The 24,493-nt window shown below is 40.5% G+C and overlaps 2 protein-coding genes across 2 annotated transcripts; both read right to left on the reverse strand.

Annotated features, from left to right (window-relative positions):
- Positions 1-364: 364 nt before the first annotated feature.
- LOC133924103 (uncharacterized) lies at positions 365-14,755 on the reverse strand. The gene is made up of 2 exons (XM_062369490.1): positions 14,635-14,755; positions 365-1,033 (listed from the first exon to the last, which is right to left on the reverse strand). The coding sequence occupies exons 1-2, from the start codon at positions 14,710-14,712 to the stop codon at positions 803-805; spliced, it is 309 nt and encodes a 102-aa protein (XP_062225474.1). The 5' UTR covers positions 14,713-14,755; the 3' UTR covers positions 365-802.
- A 141-nt stretch (positions 14,756-14,896) lies between these two features.
- On the reverse strand, positions 14,897-19,043 carry LOC133924094 (serine/threonine-protein kinase AFC1-like). The gene is made up of 12 exons (XM_062369478.1): positions 18,665-19,043; positions 17,768-17,945; positions 17,227-17,253; positions 16,893-17,046; positions 16,762-16,810; positions 16,565-16,679; positions 16,293-16,384; positions 15,966-16,122; positions 15,771-15,835; positions 15,540-15,637; positions 15,282-15,387; positions 14,897-15,166 (listed from the first exon to the last, which is right to left on the reverse strand). Exons 1-12 carry the CDS (start codon positions 18,773-18,775, stop codon positions 15,014-15,016), a joined length of 1,305 nt encoding a protein of 434 aa, XP_062225462.1. The 5' UTR covers positions 18,776-19,043; the 3' UTR covers positions 14,897-15,013.
- Between the last annotated feature and the right edge of the window lie 5,450 nt (positions 19,044-24,493).

Below are 24,493 nucleotides of genomic sequence, written 5' to 3' on the forward strand. Positions count from 1 at the left end.
TCATCATAATGTATCAAAATGTGAGTTTAAATTCTGCCAGTTGCAATGTTAGTCGTCGTATGTAAACTGATAGTTTAAGTTCTATCAGTCGCAATGTAAGTCATTGTGCCCATCCAAATTAATATGATATCCACACACACCAAACAAAAAAAAACGTTTTTATCTTCTGTCTCTCCTATAGGCCCATACCTTCCTTTACATTTATTCGAACTGACAGTATTCTAGTAAGTGTAAAACCATTAAAAGGCAATTTCTCTTGTGACAATATTCAAGCCAACAAGAATTGGTGTAAGCAAAAGCCTCAGCCAAAGCAGGAGCATCACATAGTAATGTATATGGCACCACACCCTTGCTTCAATCTAGGTGACTGCAATAGCATTCTCGTAAATCCACTCACAGCTTAAAAGAATTTCAAAATTATTACAAATAAGTAAAATAAGTAGACACTCAAATGAGTTCTTAAAAATCCACCAAAAGCACCTTGCAAAGACATAATCAACGAGCGGCTATGGGTTCCGTTCGGTGGCGTTCCATCGCACCATGGCTGCCTCCTGCTCTTCCTATAGTACTCTCTCAGGGGATCACTCACACTGTCCAAATCAATCTTCATTATACACTCATCCTGATCATCTTTGTGAATGGATGCCTCCATACGCATGACCTCAATGTGCTCCTTTTTTAACTCCACCATAACCTTCCTAGTTTCAGTGAGCTCTGCAAGATGGGTTGCATATATCCCATCTGACACGGTAGGCAGAGACATACTAGAAGATGATACCCGAGCACGCGCCGCTTTAGCTGTCTACCTTCCAATGGGCCTAGAAATCTCTATAGATGTGTTCGATGTTGCGTCGTTTGGCACCTCATTGCATTCTGCTGGGCTGGAATGTGCTTTGTCTCCCTCTTGCATCTTCTGCGCCTTCGCGGCCTCGTGCGCGTGCCACTTGGGGTGGTCGGCAAGCATGACCCAACAGTGCACGTATACAAACGGCTTCCTCTCAATCCCCTTGTATGTCATGCAAGCACGAGCCATCTGCGAAACAAGAAAAACATGAGAGAGCTATATTTTGAGCAGTAAATAAAACTCTCTGCTACTGTTCTCAATGTTAGCTACTAGTGGTGAAAGCTTGAAGCTGGAATCATATTAGTTTGCATTCAATAGAAGTACCACAATTAGCTTCACAGTAAAATAATTCTAACAATATTGTACTAATTACTAGATCTACTTAGAAAGATGTAAGTTCTCACTTCTTATTTTATTTAGAAACGGGATGTCAGTTCTCACTTCTAAGCTCACCTATTTCTGGTTTTTATATACCTCAGGAAGCCAATCTTATACTTGTGCATTCTTTTTTCTATAGACAAGTTGTATAATGTATCGTGGCCAGTATTTTCCTTTTGGAAATGGGGAAAGATGCAAAAGGCTGAAGTACTTTGTTATTCCAATGTATTTTACCAACATCAGGAAGTGAATTATTCCTATGTTTCAGGTGCAATAGCTGAGCAAGACACCACCACAATTTACCATTTTGCAACGCAACAATCCACAGTAATAGTATGTCAGAGGGTGAACTCCTAAAACAGGGATCCAGAGGAACCCCCTTTGAGATTCGGCCTAGGGGATGATTCTGAATCTGTTTGCGGGTGAAGTAAATGGGCGTAAATACGATGGCAGGTGGAATGGAATGATCGAATACAGAATGCAGTAAATGCACTGGGGGGATTTTTAGACAGGTTCGGACCGCACTGAGCATAACACCCTACTCCTGTGTGTATGCTATAAATGCATTGAGGATGTCTTTCAGGGACGTTATTGGTTACAAGAATGTTTGTCTATCCTAGAGCTTCGGGCTCCTCGTTCTTCGGTGGTCTCAGCTTCTGTGCTTGTACTGGGGTGTTCTTCTGTCTTTGGTCTTCGTTCCCGTCCGAGAGAGAGAGTCAGAGAGATGGATCCTCCTTTCTGTATCCACCGGCTTCTCTTAAATACCCGCCTGCGGTAGCGTGCCCCGAAAGGGAGGGCACGAGTTCCAAGGCGCCATAAATGGAAAAGCAGCCATTATGGGCTGCTGCGTGAAGTGACGAGGGGGTTGAAAACGTGCCCCCCGCCCGGTCTCGATCGTCATGATGTGCTCTGCAACGGGTGCCGTGGAGAGGGCCCACCGGGCAGCCGCAGAGCGGCCTGGCATGCCCGCTCGGTCCGGTACGCCTGACACAGCAGGGCGGCAGGCGGGGCGCCTTGGGCCTCGCGATGCTATCCCGAGCCGCGCCGGATGACGCGGGATGGGACCCATGCATTAAATGTCCCAACGCCCTCCTACCAGAATGTAGCAGGGACTGACACTGAGCGTGGCTGGAGCAGTTGGAAGTGACAGGACACGCGCCCTCTTAAATGCGGCATCGGGCCTTTCATTGGCTAACACCTCACCGCTGGACCTCTGTTGGGGCCACTGGCGAAGGACTTCTTAGGCCGTCGGGAAGCCGAGTGCTCGGGGGTCACTGTTCGCATCCCCGAGCACTCTCTCCCGGATATGCCCTTTCTTGGTCCTCGGGGAACCGAATGCTCGGGGGCCACTGTTCACATCCCCGAGCAGTCTCTCCCGGAATCGACTATTCAGATCCTTAGGGAATCGAGTGCTCGGGGGCTGCTGTTCGCGGCCCCGAGCACTCTCTCCCGGAACTACCTTCCTTGAGTCCTCGGGGTACTCGGATGCTCGGGGGCCACTGTTCGCAATCCCGAGCACACCCTTCCCGGTACTCAGCTTTTCTGGTCGTCGGGGGACTTGAGTGCTCGGGGGCCACTGTTCATGACCCCGAGCACTCTCTTCCCGGCACTTGGTCTTCGCAGATCATCGGGGAACTCGGGTACTCGGAGACCACTGTTCATGGCCCCGAGCGCCCTCTCCCGGGACTTAGTCTTCTCGCGCTTCGGGGAGATCATCCCCGCGGGAGGTCGCCACGTGTCATCCTGCTGGTCTGGCCTCGGGACTCGGGGACCCCTGTTTCCTGTGTCACCGACATAGTATTTGACTCATTTAAACATGACTGCATCTCTCATTCAACACATGACACCATGTCTTCTTTGGTGGTCCAACATGAATAATACATGCTTGCTAGTACCACCCCAGGAAATATCATAAGTTAAATTCTGCTCCTACATGAATAAGTGCTTATCAGAGCACATCTTGTCACACTCGTTGGTCCCGCTAGGATTGAGCTGCTCCATCTTCCTCACGTGCACCGCAAACTTGCTAACTGTGTCCATGATGAGCTTCATGTGGTTGATCAAAGCCTTGTTTGACCTTGCAATCATAAACGGCTTCCTATAAATGTTGAAGTAATTGGTGATCTTTCCCCAGTACGTTTTCTTGGTCTGACCAGTTCCCACTGCAGGATCCTGGCTCACGTTTAACCATGCGGGCACGAGCAGCTTGTCCTCCTCGTATGTACACTTTGTTTGGTCCATCTTCGGCTCTGCCTTATTCTTTCTCTTGGAGATGGTCACCTTTTTCCTTCCCTTGTCATCCTACCCATGTTGAACTGACCTAACTCCTCATCGGGTACGGGGTGCAATACAAGAGTGTTTGCAACTATGAAGGGGCCCATCTTCGTTGTAGGTGCAACAGTGGAGGGTCCCCTCTGCATCTGCGGCCCTGATCATGTCATCCGCTGCACTCTGTCCTGAACAAAACTCTCATAAAACAGATCTATGGAACACCTACACATCACAGGAAAAAGGAACATGAACATGCAATTGAATGGATAATTCATATGAACTCTATAATACTCTTGCAAACCTGACACGCTGACCAAACCTACCATACTTCTGTACTCATAATAGAATTTTTGCATACAGGAACCTCAGTGAACTCTTTATCCCTATGGTCCTTTATACAACATAATGCAATTTTTTGTTATCATTATGTTGAGAATAAACACCATGTGATCAATTAGGTGTCAACTACAAGAGTTGTGTCTATTGAGAAGGGTTGTCTTCCCAATAGACATATCATATCATCATGTCCATTCAACATGTATAAATATGTAAACATTCTCATCAATAAATACAATAATCATTCTCTCTATTCTAAGTTCAATCTCTGATCTCTACTTTCTGTATCTACTTGTAAAACATTATCAGCCACTTTCGCTCTTCATCGCTGAACAGCCACACCACAACAAGTAAGCACACAGAGGCACAAAGGCCTCTCCCAGAAGAGTTAAATGGATTCTTCCATTCGAGCAACAATTGACAAGAGAAAGACGAACAGAGGGCCGCGAGAACAATCGATTCAGCAGACACATGATGGCAGCCGCGTGCTTCTTCGGCGACCGCACAAAGGCAATGCCCATCAACACTCAAATGAGACGACGGTATTCGTTTTGGACAACCGCACGAAGGCGGCAACAGTGTGGCCTCAGGCCACCATCAAGTAAGCCTAATGCCTCAATCATGGCATACATGTTTACCACGCATACAGAGGAAGAACAAGTACGCATGAAGGTGAGACATGGAGCATTTAACCTTCATCCTCTGATTCACGTCTATGACAACGATGAATCCGATTTGATCGGACTAGCGCACCTCTTGTGTGAGGCTCTTCACGCCATTCACCGTCTGCATCTTCACCCACCGGTACCTTTCTGTCTGCCGTCTCCACCGACGCACTGCACAAGGACGTCATCTTCCATTAATGTTGAACTCGGTGGAGGCAATCCTCTTATGTCCTCTAGTGGCACCGACGACATGGCTAGTGGCAGTCCGCGCTCGATCCACGGCGCCTCGAGCCACCTGCATGTGAGATAACCAAGCCAGATGTGAGGGCCTGCACACACAGCGGCCTAGCTCGAGCTGACCATCACTGGCAATGCTGATCCAGCGGCCTACCCTTGAGCAACGCTCACCATCCGATGGCGTCTGTCTATCTGGCTACTCCCGCCCTGCGCCCATCTGGTGGTGCTTGGCTTACCTTCCAGGCAGAGGTAGCCCAAGGACGGGGGCGATCTCCTGTCGCGTCTCCTCCAGCACATACATCATCCGGCGGACCATCTGTTGTGCCATCCTCATGGCAGCAGTGCCCCTTCAGACGCATTGCTCTGGGCCGCCGCTGGCAACCACACCACCATTTTCATCAGTGCTCGACGATCGGCCCTCCGAAGGTGCTCGACGGACGGATTCGGCACTAGACACAAGCCACATGGTGGCCCTTCGACCCCGATAGATCCACCTGGATCTCTTCCGGCTGTGGCCCTCCAGCGGCTCTCCGGTGACGGACCCCAACGTGGCACGGTGACGTGCCCGCTTCGGCTCTACACGCCCATGGGCAGCGACACAACCTCAATCCTTCGGCCGACGCCTCGCCCCATCCCGCGGTTGCTACCAGGCAATGGCGGTGTCTCCACAGGGTGTGTGTGGGCAGGGGATCGACAACCCTAACTGCCCCCCCCCCCCATCATTTTTATATGAGGTAGATCATCCCACCCACCAGGCCGAATGGGCCTCAACCCAGTTGCCTTGGCCCATTCGGCAAACACGCAGAGCCTTAGGCCATTTTGTAGAAAACCCCACTGAGTTTCTAAAAATTATAAGGTGGCCCAACTATCGGTATTGTTTATTAAATACTTTTCATGTTTAGGCCCCTATAATTTATTGTAATTACATTCAGTATTGTTTATTGTTGTAATTTAACATTCCAGGCCCTGTTTTTTCTAGAATATTATGTATTGTTCAATGTGTTTGCTTCAAGCAATCCCTATAACATACAATTAAGTTTATGATCGCTTTAATTTTGCAATTGAGATTCATTTTCTTGCAAAAAATTATACATTAATTCACCTTAATTAAGATGTCAAGAGTTAATCTCTGATAATACTTCCGGGGTATATGGGCTATGGATGCGTGATCGATGTATTCAGTGTGTGTGTGAACTCAAGAACACCAGGGTTGTCCAGGTTCAGGCCTCTCATAGGATAACAGCCCTACGTCATATGTATTCTTTTATGGATAGTCTGAAACTTTTTACAGATGTGTTCCTCTCCTTCTTACAAGCTCGATCCTCCTCTATTTATATAGCAGGAGTGGTGTATACAGACAGACCATGCAAATAGCGTCACCGGTCTAACCCCCTAGTTAGGGTAGGTATGCATACCCTACACTGGTCGACCGATCTGCCATGTCCCGTCACCCCACGCCGCATGCCCGCCTACGATGTCGTCCCATCGACCATGCAGTGCCACGCTTGTCTGTATAACGCCACCCTATAGAAATTAATGCTACAGGATGGGACACTGCCCGTCTGCGTCGTCCAAGGTTTTGTTCGATGGAGGGGTTGCCTGGAGAAGAAAACACTTGAGTAGATAGTATTTAATGCTACTTGATAGATTAAGATGAAATATCTACCTTGTGACTAGTGAGGCTGGTCGCAGGGCTTACCTTTGTGGCCAAGGGCTGGTCGCGAGAGCCTTCCATGATCACGCGATAGGGTCACGGTCTTATGAAATACACCGACATAAGTCCAAAGTGTTGTTATGTCCAATAGTGCTTAATTCAAGTAGAATTAAAATGCAAAATCAAATTAAATGATTACCTCCATTTAATATTTGTGAAACACAAGGTAATAAAATAATGGCGTCGCATATTATCCACTATTACTGTGAGATCTATATTTAATCACCTTGACTTAATGATTACCTTCAACGTGTTCTTACAAATATTCTACTTAGTATAATATAAGGTAATAGGAACATAGGCATCTACTGATAAATATCAAATTATGTCTCATACTACTACAAGATCTACACCATATTTTGTGATTATCTTCACCGTGTTAGCTACATAATTTGAGGTCTACATTATGTAATTCATGTCTCAACTTGACTTCACAAAAGTTAAATCATTATTACAACATTAACATGATGATTTTTAATTTACCAACAGTAAATTAATCAAATCTATGGTCAAATCTATATAGAATACAATGAACGGCAGAGAGTTCGATAAACTCGTGCTTGACGGTCACAATTACCCAACATGGGTCATGGACGTTAAGGTCAATCTTGAGTCTGCGAAATAGTAGTGACACTCCAACCACCCCAAGAGGGAGATCCACTGCTAACAGATCAAGTAAAATATAGAGATTTATACATAATAAGGCACCGTATCCATCCAGATCTCAAATCTGAGTATCTTGATGGAAACAAATATGAGCACTCTATGGCTAGATCTAGATATGAACCGCAGAAGGCAAAATTGTTTTTCATGAATTAACAAATCTCCGACTCTAAGACTTTAAATCCGTCAGGGAATACAATCACGTTGTTCATAAAATCTGTTCAAAATTGTTTTTTGCCAAAGAATACCAAGTTTATTCTGACTCAATACATGTATTACTTTAGGTCGAAAAGCATGATGAACTGCTAAGGACTCATCATCACCGTCCAATTAGGGTTGCTCCTTTACATGAAATACATGCTAATATCCAGAATAACAATAAGTTTGATGGCTCTCTTAGACACCATCCAAAGAACTTCAATGGCAAACGCAAACGTAATAAGAAGCAGAAGCACTATGTATCGAATTAGGGTAAAGGAATTTTCAAACTTGACAAATTTAATGTTTATCGTAAGTGTGGATGCTACAAGCACTCCATTTAAAAATGTCACAACCCAAGACATTTAGTTGATCTGCATTTATAATTTGTGAGGCGCAACCAACCTGCTCAAGGTCACAGATTGGAAGCACACTTCAATCTTCAAACTGACTCTATCAAGGAGGCTAGTTGTTCACAACATGTTCCACAAGAACCAAATAACAACCAGACTATTATATAACCATAAGATCCCATGTTTATCAAATTTGCTTCGCTTGACATGTTTGGAGATCTTAACTAGTCTCTCAATTCCTTAGATATCATGTTATCTATGTCCCAAAAAATGTTATAGTATAATATTGTATCAGCACTATGATACTACATAAAGTTTGTATGTATTCTATATATTTGATAAGAATTTTATATTAAATTCTTCATTTTTATATATAGATTTCTACGAGATTCAATTTTACGGAAGATAACATCTGCTTAGTGGATAGTTATAACACTAACTCTATATTTAAGGAAACCAAATATTTTCAAACTCTTAAAAAGAGTAAAGTAAATATTATGACAATCGTTGGAGGCGATGTTATGATTGTTGGCATTGGCACCATGATTATTCTCTATATAGTTACTCAAATCATAATTGATGATGCACTATTGTATCCTGATTCAACTCGTACTCTACTAAGTTAGAGATATCTATCATAATGGTTTCATATTGAAATCCATGATAACAAAAAAAATAACGAATATGGCAAGCTTCTCTATATACCATCTGGATTGTCCTATACATATATAAAATCACGTACCACATATTGCGTACAAAATAATTTTTCTATTGTAATCACATCAAGACTTGGCATGATTGCCTTTATCACTCTACCCTAGAGATGATGAGAAAAATTATTAACAATTCTATTTGTCACAGTATTCACAAAATTTTCAGATTTATGTGCTCCACATGTGTCACATGGAATTTAAATTTAAGACCCTCTTACCAAAAAAAAATCATAATGCGCCAACCATTTTCTTGAACACATTCAAGAACATATATGTACTTCTATTCAGCAATATTATGGACCATCTAGGTACTCTACAATACTGACTAATACATCTACAAAATAGTCTCACGTGTGCCCTTATACATAAGGCACCATAATTATATCAAACGCACTGCTCACATAATTAAAATTAGAGAAAATTATCCTGAGCGTAGGATCAAATCCATTCACATAGATAATGTTATTCCTTACCGCGCATTCAATTATTGTTTGGCTTTGGACATTACTGCATTAAGTACGCTATGTGCACATTCATAATGGTCTAACTGAATATCTCACCAAAAGAATCAATTCATTTGCATGACCAACCATAAAATTGCAATTTTTCAATATCTTGTTGGTGACATACGGCTTTACACACTGCATCATTAAACCAAATTCATTCAATTGCAATTATACGGCTCCCTCCATTATAGTTAATACGTGAAAATTTAGCCTCAGCCAAGTTTTTCCCATCTGCGAATCAGTTACATTCTGTACGTACCGATATCACCATCGTACAGCATACATCAAAGGACATTGTGGATCTATATGATGTATAATTATCCGTCAATCATATAATATTTCAAGTCCCTCATATGGGACATATGCATTGACTGTGTGCTCATAAGAATTTGAGGACAATTCCCGTTATTATTAGGAGATTAATACCACAAAGAATGCCAGAAATTATAAGAGAACGTCATACACGTTCACATTCAATCCTCATATCCACGTACCTGATATCTGAATCTTTATTTAGAACAATCTTGTATTTGCAATATATTACAAATACCTGCCAAAATACATTTACTAACAATAAATGTGTCACAAAATCCTATATTTCTACAAGAAATGTGCTAAAAAGAGTGGGTGTACCAAATAAAACTGCTCAACTCTAAAATCAAAATAAGAGATGGTGAAATACAGTCACAAAGGATAAAGCTTCTTACAAGCTACCGCAAAAATAGAGGAATTACTCTTCCAAAACAGTAAATACAAATTAACATCAAGTTGATAGACACCTTGTGGGTATTCACTATCCAAACGCTTATGGATGCTCAGCATCCAAATGCCCAGCATAAATGTATACACAAATTCAGGCACTGGATCATGGGAACACTCTAACTCTATTGTTTTGGAAAATACATGGAGTTAAATAGGATAATATTTCCACAAACTACATTGATTCCATAGAATCAATCAATACCAAAGACTACAAATTATCTCCAAATATTTCTCCTCAAAAATTAAAGAAGATCTTCAATTGGATCCGGTCCAAAATCTATGGCCATGGCAGGGTGCCTCAAGCACTCGGACTGGACCAAATAGAATGAAACAATTAAGGTAGAATTACACTCACTTACAAAAAGAGAGATATCCATAAAAGTAATACCTAGACTTTCAATGTTTTACCTATAGAAGCCAAATGAATTTTTATTTTATAAGGTGGTGAAATAGCGAGGCTAGCAGCACAAGGGTTCACGCAGAGACCCGACATCAATTACGATGTTACATACCTCATGGTATGTGTGAAAATTATGTTCTCATATTCAATATCATTGGCAGATCAAATGAATTTGATAGATTCGTACATATAAGTTCTTAATGGACTTCATATTCTGAATCTAAATATAAATCGCAATATATATTGTGTACAGCTAAAAGTCATTTCATAATTTCAAGCAGTTAAGTTGATTGTGTTACAATTGACTAAATAAGTTCCTTCCACAGAAGAGTTACTCCAACCACAACGATTACATATGTATGTTCATAATAAAATCCCAATTGGATTTTGTATCATCTTCAAACCACAAACCACAAACGACAAAATATGTAATCATCTTAAAGATGGAATTTGAGATGAATGATTTAGGTTTCACTTAAATCTACAACTTGAGCATATTCCTTCAGGAATATTTATCTATCAGTCCACCAATATCCAAATAATATTGGACAGTTATATCCATTAAAACACTTATGGTCATTCAATCCCTAAATATAAATCAAGATCCATTCATACATTAGATTGATATTGAAAACATATTAAACCTAGAGTTCTATATCTTAGTATCATCAAAGCGTTCATATATCTTGCAAATCACAACAGGTCTGATATTGCATTTGCTGATAAATTGCTAGCTTAAATAGTGCAGCTCTAACAATGCCATTAGACAGGAGTCAAAGAAGATATCCACAGATATTTTTATGGTATCAAAGATCTAGATTTTTCTATCAGAAAAATCAACTTATGATCATAGTGGGATATCTAGATTCTGGCTATATAACAGATCCCCATAACGCCAGATCACATGTTGATTTTTTGATGATATAGCAATCTCATAGAAGTCATCAAAACATATTCTAGTGTCTGTTTTCACCTATCATTCTGAAATATCACATACATGTATATAGCTTCATAGAATGATAAAATACATACATCATGTGGTATTGATTCTATTGAATCATCAACCATTATCCATGAAGATAATTCAGCATGCATTGCTCAAATACGAATAGGTTATATAAGGAGCAATATAACCAAACATATTGCTCCTAAATTGTTCTATCCTCGTGATAGGGATATAGATATTTTGCAAACTAAATCATGTGATAATCTCGCTGATTAATTCATAAAGTCTTTACCAACTTACACATTCTAAAATGTATTCATAGAATTGGAATGCGATGATTACAAGATTTGCAAGGTTCAGGAGGAGTTAATCCCTGAATAATAATATGTTCATAATTATATTGCACTCTTTTCTTTTATGAGTTTTTCTTATACGGTTTCTCATATAAGGTTTTGATGAGGCAATATCTACACAAGATCATATGTCATATCTCTTATTTTTCCTTTCTGGGTTTTTAAATGAGGTATTAAAGATATATCTATTGTTCTCTAAACCCGTTTAAGAGTTTTTCCTTTTAAAGTTTTTCTCATATGAGTTTACATAGAGACAATAATCAATATATGATGTACTATTTTTTTCTTATTTTTTCACTAGATTTTAAAAGAGTTTTAACAACATATCATCATTATTCCTCCTATCTTCTCAAGAGGTTTTCGGAGGTATTAATATGATCCATATATCATAGTTATTGTTCTCTATGCTCACCAATAAGCTTTTCCTATTTAGGTTTCTCATATGCGCTTCAATGAAGCATAACCAATATATACCATATCATTTTCTCCTTATATTCTCCTATAAGATTTTAAGTAGTTTTAATGGTATATCAATATACTATTTTTTCCTTATATTTTTCTCACAGGGTTTTAGAGGAGTTTTCAATGAGATGTTTGCAACTAAAGATAATTGATCAAGGGGAGTGTTGTAATAAATAATAATACTCAATTATCCTATAGTTAGATGATTAACTGTCTTAAGCAGTTATCCATATGAATATGTGCTTGTTGATGAAAAGAAACCCATTCTTCACCCACAATCTTATCGATGAATACAAGAGTTCATTTCTTTCTACTCTACTATATTCTACTTTTTACCCATAATAACTATATAACGATCCTAAAACTTCATCAAAATAGTCTTTATAGATCTTATTTTGTTAAGCGTATTTTTTCCAACAATATATTTCAAACAGATCAAAAATTGAATCTGTGTTTTTAGAGATATTGCATTTTAACGATTTGAATCAACAAAAAAGAATCTTCGTTGCATGCCCTGGTGGGTGTAGTTTAGGTGACATCAGCAGATTGGTCTCTTAGTTTGTTGACTCACAATAGGCTCAGCTTGCTCGATCAAATGTAGTGCAGTAGTGGCATAATGCAAGTCTGATCTGCACCTAGACGCAGAATAGACTTATCGTGTGTGTATGTACGTGTATATGTATATATAATAGACAAGTTGTGATAGATTAAACGATCTCCACCATATATTTTATATGATCAATCGGTTCATAATTTAAGTTGATTTCTATCTCATCCTCTCTCCTATAATATGAAAAGTCACAATTAATTAGCTGATTAACAATCAAACTAGTCCCCACATGTCATCCTTGATAGTCTTACTTGATCGCAATATGTTCTCTTTCCTTCTTTCACTTTATTTTCAAAACTTAAATCAAGATAAATAATCATTACATAATAAAAGACCAATACCAATCAATGATGTATCATTTTCTTCGTCTTTTTCAAAACTACAAAATCTCCAACGATTATACTCTTTTTCTTCTCTTAATCTATTTTTAAAATCCGATCACAGTCTCCGATCCTTACTACCGCCTATACAGATTGATGGACAACAATCTCAACTCCAGTCACGCGTCAATCACCTCCAAGGATAGGTGTTAGCTACCTCCGCAGATGGGTGTCAACTCACACCCACCACATCAAACATCACCACCTCTATAGATAGACGACAAACATCTACTCAACATCATCCATCTCCACATCACACGATCACCTAAAATCAATCATCATACAAATAAATTACTCTTTTATTATAGTATATTATTTTATTTCTTTATATTACTATAACTTGGATTGATTCCGTGTAGTTGCTAGAGACAGCAAATTACAGAGTTGTTTGTCCCAAACATAATTTTTTGTAAGGCCGAAATAATTCTATGACCAAACGAACCGCCCACGCAATCGTATGCAATCATAACGTGATCGAAGCAGATATGGAAGCTCAGTCAACAACACGTCATGCCAGAAGAATATATACGTGCATAGTTGAAGTTGTGTAGGCCCCTGTCCTGCAGAGATACTTCCTGCTTCCTTTCTCCACCAGGTCTGGAACTTCAATTCGGAATTTCCATGATGCAGCAACTGACCTTCATGGCAGCATACAACGCATCCACACTCCACTGTCCTGTTGCACACTTGGATTGCTGTTGTCGCTTTCTAAGCCAAGGTCGGGGCAACGTCACATAACCAGACACATCCGTGAATCACGTGATCTTACTGTCTACACTCTAACCCCAGCCGTCAGCCTGAGCCACCATCGCATCATTTAGTCCTCTGAGAGGAATACAGGTGACCCTTACCTCAGGGCTCAGGCTGTTAACGGAGGTGTCACAAACTCATCAAGTCACACCGCTCCGAGAAAAAAAAAAACGAGAAAACTGTCGTGGAAAGGCCGAAGCGCCCAAGAAACTGCATGATCCGTCTGCCTGTTATTACAGATAACATACCGGCTATTCATGTCCATCTAGCCTATGCAAAACATATTTTGGCTGTACGTTTTTTTGGAACCACGTACTTTGGCTGAACGCGAGATGGAGCATTGAAGCCTTTCCATTCATCAGATGAGTAGTCGCGAGAGAACATAGCGCGTGCTCCAGTACAAAAATAAAAATAAAACTCAAAAGCAAATACACAGAGATTAACATAATAGCATTTCAAGACAAATTTCTACCACCTAAGCTCATAGAAAACCTTGGCACGAGTAAGACGCTAGTAATACAAAGAAGGAAATGCACTATTGTTGGGAGCACCCGAACAAAAAACCTTTTGTAAAATGAACTTTTGAACATAAACCAAAAAATTGTAAGCCAAGTTTGATTTCATGCTCAAGCTGCTTGTAGATCCACAGTAACATGAAAACAGGTCTACCGATATCATACAGGATACGGCATATCTTAAGAAACAAATATTTTTATTTTTGTTCCATTATGGGAAAGTAGAAAATATGAGCTGGTAATGAGTGTGCCTAGAACTTATCTATGTTGAGCTCCAGCATTGAGATTTAGCCTTATGTCAACAATTTGTCACAAACTTTTTCAATCCAAATGTCAGACTCAAGCTTAGTTCGAACAAAGCATGAGGTAAATACAGACTAGTTTTAAAATATAAGGCCAATCTCAAGCGGAACTCACAAGTGCAAAACAAGTTGGGCGCTCTTGTTTTGTTTCTGGACCAAATCACACATTTCAAGATGAGAAAAAACACAAAAAAAAAAAACAAGAGGCATGGTGAACGTATCATTGCCAACATGCACAAGAAATATTCAAGATCTAAATGCACACAAAATGATTACCTGTTGACCAGAATGCTCACCGTATGTCACCACCAAATACTGTGTGCCAGTCTTCCATGCAAGCCACTGAAATCCCATCTATCCTCGATTGACTCCCACCTAGTGAAGATTTCTGCATGCTACCTGCTAGTACTGAGGAGTCCGGCAAAATTAGTATGAATGCGAAAGACACGAATTTGTAATAAATGGAAAATAACATCCAGTTAAAATGGATCGACTGTCGGAGAACTCTGCTTATATACAACAGTTACCTTTCACATCATTGAACAGAATGCAAGTTAGCATATTTCATTTTTCGTAGAACATCTCCACTTTTTTGTAGTTCTTACACATCGAAACGAAGAAATACAGCATTGAGAATTTTGATCTCAGTATAGTCTCAGAAACCACATCTTCTGATGCATCTGGTAAAGAAAGGGTGCCGAAGAGCTTCACGTGCTTTGAGGCGCTCATTAGGATCATACCGAAGAAGGCCTTGAAGAAGATCTATTAGATCTCCAGCAGAATGATCAACATGTTGCATCACAAGATTCTGCATGAGTTGCATGATTAGAATTTTTCAAGAGGCATACCATCTATAAGATGTCGATTGGGCAAAAAAAACATAGCTACAAGTAACAGATTAACTACATCAGAGAGCAAATTACCTGCAGCCGAGGCAGTTTCCAGACTGCCTTCATGCTTTCTCGTGAGACCGCCCCCTCTGGCCAGTCCAACCTTACTCCACGCTTGAAGTACTTTTCAGCCCGTCGACTGTACAATAGCATTAATTTGTACATGTGAGTAATCAGTTAATCTGAGTGGAAGTTCAAACGAAATTCGTCAACTGCCTCATCCTGGATGTACAGCATCTGAAATTATCTAAACAGTCCATTAAAAAGATAACAAAGGACTTCTATACGTACTCAGCTCTGACAATCATATGCTTTGGAAGGGGGCCTAGAACTCTCTCCATCATAGCCAAATGCTCCAAATTTTCATGTGTTTGAAAGAGAGCTTCCCCCTGGTATTACCACGCAGAACCAAAAATGCAAGAGCAACTTATCAAGACAAGCACCAGAAAGTTGCAATAGCAGCAACAGCTATGGATAAGATTAATTAAAGTATTCAGATACAAAGAGGCATAGTAAACTAACCGAACAGAGCTCAACTAAAATGCAACCCACACTCCACAAATCACATGGATAGTTCCACCCAAGACCTAAAAAGGAAAATGGTGAAGATCAAAATACAAAACAAAGTGATTGGTGTCATTAAGTATAGTAAATTAAAGTGAAGCATATTGTCCATTTTAGAAAGGGGGGTAACTAGAACTGAAATGCTATTTATACCAAGGATAACTTCTGGTGCACGGTAATGTCTTGTTGATACTACATAATTGTGGTCTTGGTGCTCAAATGTCGTACTCCCAAAATCAATCAGCTTGATAGCACTAGATTTTGGAAGGTTCTTGAAGAAAGAACCATCCTTAGGTGGCCGTATAGAAACCTTCATTGAAAATCAAAATAAAGTTTAGACAGATTTATTCATGCACTAAATAAAATTAAGTAATCAGCAGTATAAATCCCTTACAAATAAGAATCATAGCATAAACAAGAACCTTACTCGACAAATCTCATACAGAAGCAGAATCAACAATTTAGGAGTTCAGTAACAACCTTATAATCAGGCACCCTGATAGACTCCGATGAAACAAGGAGAATGTTCTCTGGCTTCAAATCCGTGTGAATAAGTCGCAAGTCATGCATAACTGCAGAGGTAAAACAAACATCAGATTCATTTTAAAGGGATAAGTATATAGGACTAGCAAATGCAACTTAACAAGATCATGCTGAACAAACTCAACAGGTTAGTAATTTAATGATATTGGGGGGAAATTGAAAAGAAATGATGATTTGTGTCAAAATGCAAAAGTAAACTGAGTACCCACATGCTACAGACTCTAATATTTGTCTGGCAAATTCACGAACAAGGTCGATAGGAAATGAACGGTAGCTATTCTTCCGCAGAAAGTCATATAAGCTTGGACCAAGCTTCTCAAATACCTGAAGAGGACATCAATCCAATATCATAATCTGATCATCAAAAAAGAGAAAAGTATAGCCTTCTTGATGCATATGTACTTACTATACATATATGATTACGATAGTCAAACCAATTCCGTATTTGCACACAACTGCAGGCATAGAACCATTGATGCAAATCCATCAACTCATAAAAAGGGTCAAGAAGTGAAACAAGGGAGGTAGATTTCTTACCGGCTGCCAGTAAAATCATGCTTCCCAAGTCTCTGAAGCACATCGATTTCTATCATAGCAGCCTCTCGATATTTCTGGAGGGAGCGCACAATCTTGATAGCCACTGCTTCTTGGTTTTCCAAGTCCCAGCATTCCAAAACTTGTCCAAATGTCCCTGTGACACAAATCAAAACGATTAATATAACGCGTAAACAACGAAAGCACTGGGACTGAGAGCATATAAGACCATGCCTCCTCATCCTGTACAATTCAAATGAAAACTAAACATGCCAACTAAGAACAAGATCACTACAGAACAGAATAGATTATAGTAGATCAGACAAAGAACACTAACCTTCACCCATCTTGCTAAGTATCCTATCTGCAAGAGCAAAGAGGAAAAGAGCGTTAGGAATTATTATAATCAAATAGTCATAGCCGGCGGAAACAAAAATATAAAGCCAGATAAGACACGTGCAAGGATCGAGCAGTTGTCAACACAATCATCAACAAAATCTAGAGGCCAAGACCAGTACACATTATCAAACTTGTTTGGATCCAATAACACAAGCATTTTTCCAACGTTTATTTGACAGTATCTGATGAATGATTGATATGAAACTTGAAACTGCATTGAACCAATGATTGTTAGATGAAACATGAATTTGCATTCAACCAGTGATTAATTCATGAAGCATGAAGCATGAAGCTATTTATGTAAAAGCGAATACAGGGATGAAAACTCCATGTCCAACACTGCAACTTTCAATAACAATAAACCTCCTCCAAAGAAAAATCACCTAAACAAGCTATATGATGGTCAGTGATGTAAACCAAAAACAAGCAACCCAGCACACGTAGAGTAAAGAAAATATGATTGAGCTGTGGAAATATACATCTTGGTGTAAGATTCTCTCCAACCACAAAAACATAGTGCCCATCCTTGTCATCTGGTCTCCAAGGAGGCGAAAGATTCCGCGGAGGCCCGGTGTAATAAATTGGTGGCGGCGGCAGAAAAGCAGTCGCAAAATTACCATTGATTAGTTCCTGCCCGCAATATAGCATCGGAATTGCCTACAAAAATACCAAGCCATCTAAAACTCTTATTGACCACAAACAATTAAAATTGACAACATGAATACAAAGTCCCAATTCAAAAGAAAAAACAACTGAATGCCGGTCTCTTGTGTCTTGTGTTTTGTACTGTAATGATTTGACACCTGTCACACGACCTGACATTATCTGAATTCACTATCGATTTTGTTCAAAAACCATTAATTGAGAAATTCCTCAAGTAAGTACATAACTCTTACATATTCCCACCAAAAAAGACCGTTATTGATGGATGCAATAATAATTACACTCTCCAAATTTACGATCAGTTTTGTTCAATAGCCATTAATTGAGAAAATCATGGTGTAACACTTACATGTTCCAGCCAAAAAAGACAGTTATCAATTGATAAAATAATAACTAAACTCCAAAGTCATGTTAGAAAGCTCCATAAATTTTCCAAAACAAAAACATGAATAGGCCACGAAATTTCCCCGTTTTCTCAAAAATTGCTCTTGCCACAAGAGACCTGCTCCCACCATATATACTACTAATTCGCCAAATCTCCCCGATGATCCGCAGCAACCGCACCACAGATCCGCAATTCTCCGAGCTCTACGACCTGATCGAGCCCACGGGCTCCAAATCTAGCGAAACCCGCGCCTAGATCTAGCCAAAACGACCACCGCAACCCCACGCCTAGTAACCGATCGAGACGGCAAACAGCGCGAGCACGATACCTTGGGAGGCTGGAATAGCGTGGGCGCGACATCCCAGGCGAGCCGGGGCCGCTTGCGCGGCCTCTTGTCGGAGCTCTGGTGCGGGTACTCGGCGAGCCACTGCGCCTCCATTGCCGGCTTCCGAACCCTAACCAGTTACGCCATCGACGTGTCCAATCCAGCGGGGGGAATTTGATGCGGAATTGATGCGCGATTTGGGACGAGCCGCCGAATCGGAATTCAATTTGGGGGAGTTGGAGGAGGAAACGAAGCGGTTGTAGCAGAATGGGGGCTTGGGGAGGGGGGCCAAGAAGGCAAGAAGCTCGAGGAGGAGGTGGTGGTGGGCTGGTTGCGCTCGAGTCCCGTCCGAGAAACCCTGGTTTGGTCTGTGCCCCGCGGGAGCGGCGATGCTAACTAACTATGGTTAGTTCATTGTTAGCTCCGTTACGTTCCGGACCCTCAACTTATGCGATATTCGGTTAGTTAGCTGATGCAACGCGTTTTCTGGAAAAATAACTTTACGAGAGACATGCTCTCATGTATTTATGGTATAAATCTAATTTATCGAGGTAAAGAATATGGGGTTCCTGTCAGGATAGTTTACAACTGTCAAGTTTTACAGGATCAGTTTTCTTTCTCTAATTTTAGTTTACCGTGTGACTATAGCTCTGACTTTCGCTGGAATTCTTACGATCAGCCTCTACTGGTCGCGGGATATATACTCGTCTAATCGATTTTAATGCCGCTACTCATACCGTTTTACTTCTCTAGACGCTCCACTTCGGTTGAGACGACCGAGGCCGGCGGAAAACTTTCGTGTCCCGTCCTGTAACATTAATTGATATGGGACTAGCTCATAGACGTAACAGGAAGCATAGCAGGCCATGTGAGAAACCGGTGATGAAATAAGGCAGGCTGGGCGATCCAGGAGGCACAAGCAGAGATGCAACCGATGGATGAGACGGACATTGTATTGATTCAAAGCAGGCACATCACATGTGTACCTGTAAGATAGCTTATATTAATCATCTATGTATGTATAGGTATTTTTGTTTAATCTACATATAAGACTCATATCCCTCTGACATATAAAGGTAGGAGAGTCCGGTTTGGAGGACGGAGAGATCTTTGTAGCAAAAAACAGGCTCTATGAGAGAAAGACATAAGGACATAGAGCTATTATCCCACGGAATACCTGAACCTAGATAATCTCTTGTGTTCTTAAGTAGCATACACACTCAGAACGTAGATCACGCACATATTGCTCGGTAAACTCTGAAATCATTATCAGGATTAACCCTCGATATAATTCATAGTGATATGTGGCAAAATTACTATAAAAGTTATGATAAAAATAAAGAAAACCATATACGATGAAACAAGAAAATAAATAAATTACTACATATTACACTATAAATTAAGTACATACCTTAAATATATGAGACAGGTATCATAGAATTATTTCCATATTTTCTACGGGGAGATGTGAAGTTGCTGCTTATTCTGCGGGACCCTTTTGCAAGAGAACCCATACGAATTCCCGTCAAGTTTCAGCCCGGCCTGTCCTCTGCAGCTGGTGGGAAACGGTTTGAACTTCCAGCCGTACCCCTGCAGCTGCTTCGTTGGGCACGTTTCCATTTCCCTCTTCTATATTCACCTTCTTCCAATTCCTGCATTCCTCACAGATAGATATCGTCGGGCAATGCGCTGGATAACTCACGGATACCATGATGGCCTCGTGAGAAACTGGAATATTTTAAGCACGCCATCATCAAGCTATTCGCGGGTATCGTCTTTCTTAAAAACTCGCTGTATTTTCTTTAGATAAAAACTCCCTGTATTTTGACTTGTGTCTATAGTCGCATGTCTTTTGGTGTTCGTGGTGGCAGCGAAGTGGCGACTGGTGGCGACTTGGCCTACGGCGCTCTTGGTCCATCGATTGTTGGTGCTGGTTGTTGAGAAAGAGTAGGCCAATTGAAAACAAGTTTTAAGTCTTTGTTAGCGGCAGAGATAAACTGTGCTCGGATATCCATCCGTATAATAAATGGAGTCCCTATACTTGCCTAAATAAAGGGTTCGTTGCACTTGATTTTTCGAGTACCGCCTCTGAACACCTCTCTCAACCTGTCGCCACCTAACGCCATCGCCTCGTCAGCTTCTTCTCTGGTGCCGACAGGCTTGCGCCTTCTTACTCTATACCGGTGAGCTTCTTCTCCATGTCCTCGTCCTCTGCTCTGCTCGTCTTCCTCGTCTCCAACAACTCTCCATTGTCGTCTTATGTGTCACCGTGCTAATCTTAGATATGACACCCTTGCCTTTGCACCATCTAATCAGTGATCGTTCGCATCTCGTAGCTGATGGTATCACTTTCCTACCCTGCATCCGCCACTAATACCAGACAGCTTGCCGCTAGTAGCCTTCCCTCTAACTATAAACTGCCACCCTCTCGATGAAAATCTCATCCTGAACCAAGAACCCTAACCATAGCTTGCTAGAGAATCGCATAGCGCAGACCAGAAAATCGAGCGCTCGAGTCCCCTGAAACGTGTGCTTTTTAGCTTTTTCTTAAAAAAAATTACAGCCCCGCCTATGAAGCGTGGCACATACAGGTAGCATCCGCTAAAAAGGAGCAAAATCTGATGCATGTGTGTGAAGATTGGCGACGGGGTATCGTTTTGTGAACAATGCTTAGGATTGCAAGAGCAGAGCTGCCAAATTCATGCCGGGCAGATGGGGTGTCGAAACGAAACGCAGCACGACACAGGTAGCAGCAATGCAGCATGATGCGGTTGGCATGTTGCAACATCAATTTTTTGCCTGATACGATGCATCGCGCATCGATAGGTCCCAGAACCAGCGTTCTCTCGTATCTCGGAAGGACGCCTAGTTAGGCTGCGAACTTGCTTTTCTCCCAATAAGCACTTCTTTTTTTTTTTTTGAAGAATCTGAGCTGTTGTGCTACTAGAAGGTAAAATGACACGCAGTGAACTTCACCATGATAGCAAATCTATCTATTATCTTAATATTTCAAGAGAAAAAAGATTATATATTCACTCTAAGACTACGAAATTACCACGTTAATAACAAAAATATATAAACCACTTATTATTATGAACATCTAACAGTCCAAATTAAATCAAATAATCCATATCAAATATGATTAATAATTAGCTAAATTCATAATTAAATTAGCCGTTCGATTTTCATACAATTTAGAAAGCAAGATATCTAAATAACGAATCTAAATAAAATCAAATCAAATAAATAATAAAGAGTTATAATCAGATTCTTAAAAAAACCACCCATGTTGGGCCAAAAGACTGCACTTGATAGATTTTCTTCTTCTTTTGTTATCTTCTTTATAAACAAAGGATGTCCGAGTATAACATAAATATTTATAATGATGGAGTTTAATGAGAGGTTGTTAGAGGCGGTGAAGAACCAGAAATCTATTTCTATGTATATAAGGTTTGAATCGGAAGCAATTGTGCTAGATTGAAGTTGATTCATCAACGATGAGACAAGAGATGATTGGCCCTAGCAGCGGCATGTAGGCGGTGGCAGCAGCGACAAGGGTGATAGATTCTGTTTTAGAGATCTAGATGGAGTGAGATGGGGTGGGTTTTACCTCCACCCGTATGTCTCCCGTCCTAATCTGAAATCGGTGAAATTTTTTCTTGCCCCGTCTTATCCCATAGAGCTCTGATTTTGACCCAACCTGTCCCGTTCTAGTCCGATTAAAATTATTAAAAACTCTAGATTAAATTTAATTATAAAATAATAACTATCACAATATATAAATTAATAAAAAAAATATTTAAAATTCACAAGACCTAACATAACATTAAATTAGTTTACTAAAAAATTCATTAAAAAAGATAATAAATTTTTAATAAATTCGCTAAACGTGCATGTAACGTATAATTCAAGCAGAGTAGGACGAGACGGAGTAGAACTTGACCCACCCCTCCCGCCTTATCCCTTACCTCAAGCGGACAAATCGGGCCGGAACTTAGACCTTTATTCCACTTCCCTCTCTGAGTCCTGGCGCACTGCATCCTGGAGATGACGTCAACGCCAAGGTTGGTGCCGGCGGTGAACTTGCAGTGGGGCGCGGTGCTAAGTAGCAAGGAACAAAGTGATATTCAGCGAGACATAAGATCATGACTCAATCGGCCTCTAAGGATGTGTTTGGTTCATGGTACCAGGGGTGGATGGGATCGCCCCGTCCAACTTTTTTGCTTGCCGAGTGTTTGGTTTCATGGATCAGGCGGATATGGTCATCCGAATATTCGTTGATATCCTGGATGAGCCGATCCGGAAAAAAGACCCGAATGATTCCGTCCGGTTCCTGCTCGCAAGAGAGGCATGTACGTGTGTGTTCACATTTTTTATTTAACTCTGAATTTTATTTAGAAGTATAAAAAGTGGTCAAAAATTCTAAATATTTTCATGCGCAAATTAGAGCTCACTAGCAACCCGTTTTAATTGGTTTGATCCAAAAAGCATGAGTCAATATTTAATTAAAATTCTTAAAAAAACCTACTTTTATAACTTCTAACAAATTTTAATACCTCAAATAAATTCCCAAAAATCTGGAAAAATTCAATAATATTCTTCTTATATGATGTATTAATTTATAAAAATATTTCCAACCATAGGTTATTTGGTAAAAAAGTAAGTTTCATTGTAATGCTCTATTTATATGCATTTTTATGATTTCATATGATATTCTCTTTTTAATTCAATTTAAATTAAAAAAATTCAAACATGCACAAATTCATTCAAATGCTTATGAAATTCATATAAATATAAATAGATCATCATATCAACTCTAATCCCACTAACCAAATAGAAAACTGACTCATCCTATCCACTCTAATCCCACCAATCAAGCAGAAAACTGGTTCATCCCATCCATCCAACCAAACAGAAAACTGATTCATCCCATCCTGAAAAACAAAAATCCATCCAACTTTACCCTCCAACCAAACGCTACCTAAGAGCATGCAATTTGAGCCCCCATGCTAGATCGGGACAGGGTACGATGCGATCGAGCGATGGAGTGGCAAAAATCCAGCAACAACCACATCTGCGGCGTCCAGGGCATGGCCACTAGACCGACAACGGCATCGGGGGATGAAAAAACGGAGTGCCAGCGTCAAGGGCTGCCCTCCAATGTCCATCGGTGATGATTAGCCACCGCCGGCGACAAATTTGACGGCAGAAAAGGCAGCTATTTGTTGTGGGGGCGGAGCAAAAGGAGGACAATGATGTGGGCACCCGACCGACGATGACGTTGAGGGCCACAAAAATGGATTGCAGGTGTCGAGGGCTACCCTCCAATGACCAGCGGTGCTAAGATTAGCCACTGCCAACGTCAAATTTGATGGCGGCGATAGCAGCATGTGCTGTGGACGCGGAGGAAAGGGGGATGATCCTGTTCGGTTCGCGGGAGACAGAAGTGAATGGGAGGAAAAAACTTTAGGTGACTAGTGGACTATGGGTGGATTTTAATGGGAGCAGACGTTAAAAAGTTCATGGGCTAAAAAAGCTTAGATTTTTCTTCTCCAAAAATAAGGTAAAGCTCAAGATTAGGTCCAGTGCATGCTATCTCATGCCCACAAAACAATAAACTATTTTTGGTTGTAAAATAACTAGCAGAGCAGCCCACACATATGTACGACAAGATTTGAAATACAATTGTATTAACTATATAACTATGATATTTATGGTTGAAAATATAGTTATATTGCTGTATATTCAATTATAATTCCTATTACTCAAATGATTAGATTTCACCCTAAAACTCTCCAATAACAATGTATTAGTATTAATTCTTTTATCGGA

The sequence above is a fragment of the Phragmites australis genome, chromosome 1, assembly GCF_958298935.1.
Source record: "Phragmites australis chromosome 1, lpPhrAust1.1, whole genome shotgun sequence".
Lineage (NCBI taxonomy): Eukaryota > Viridiplantae > Streptophyta > Magnoliopsida > Poales > Poaceae > Phragmites > Phragmites australis.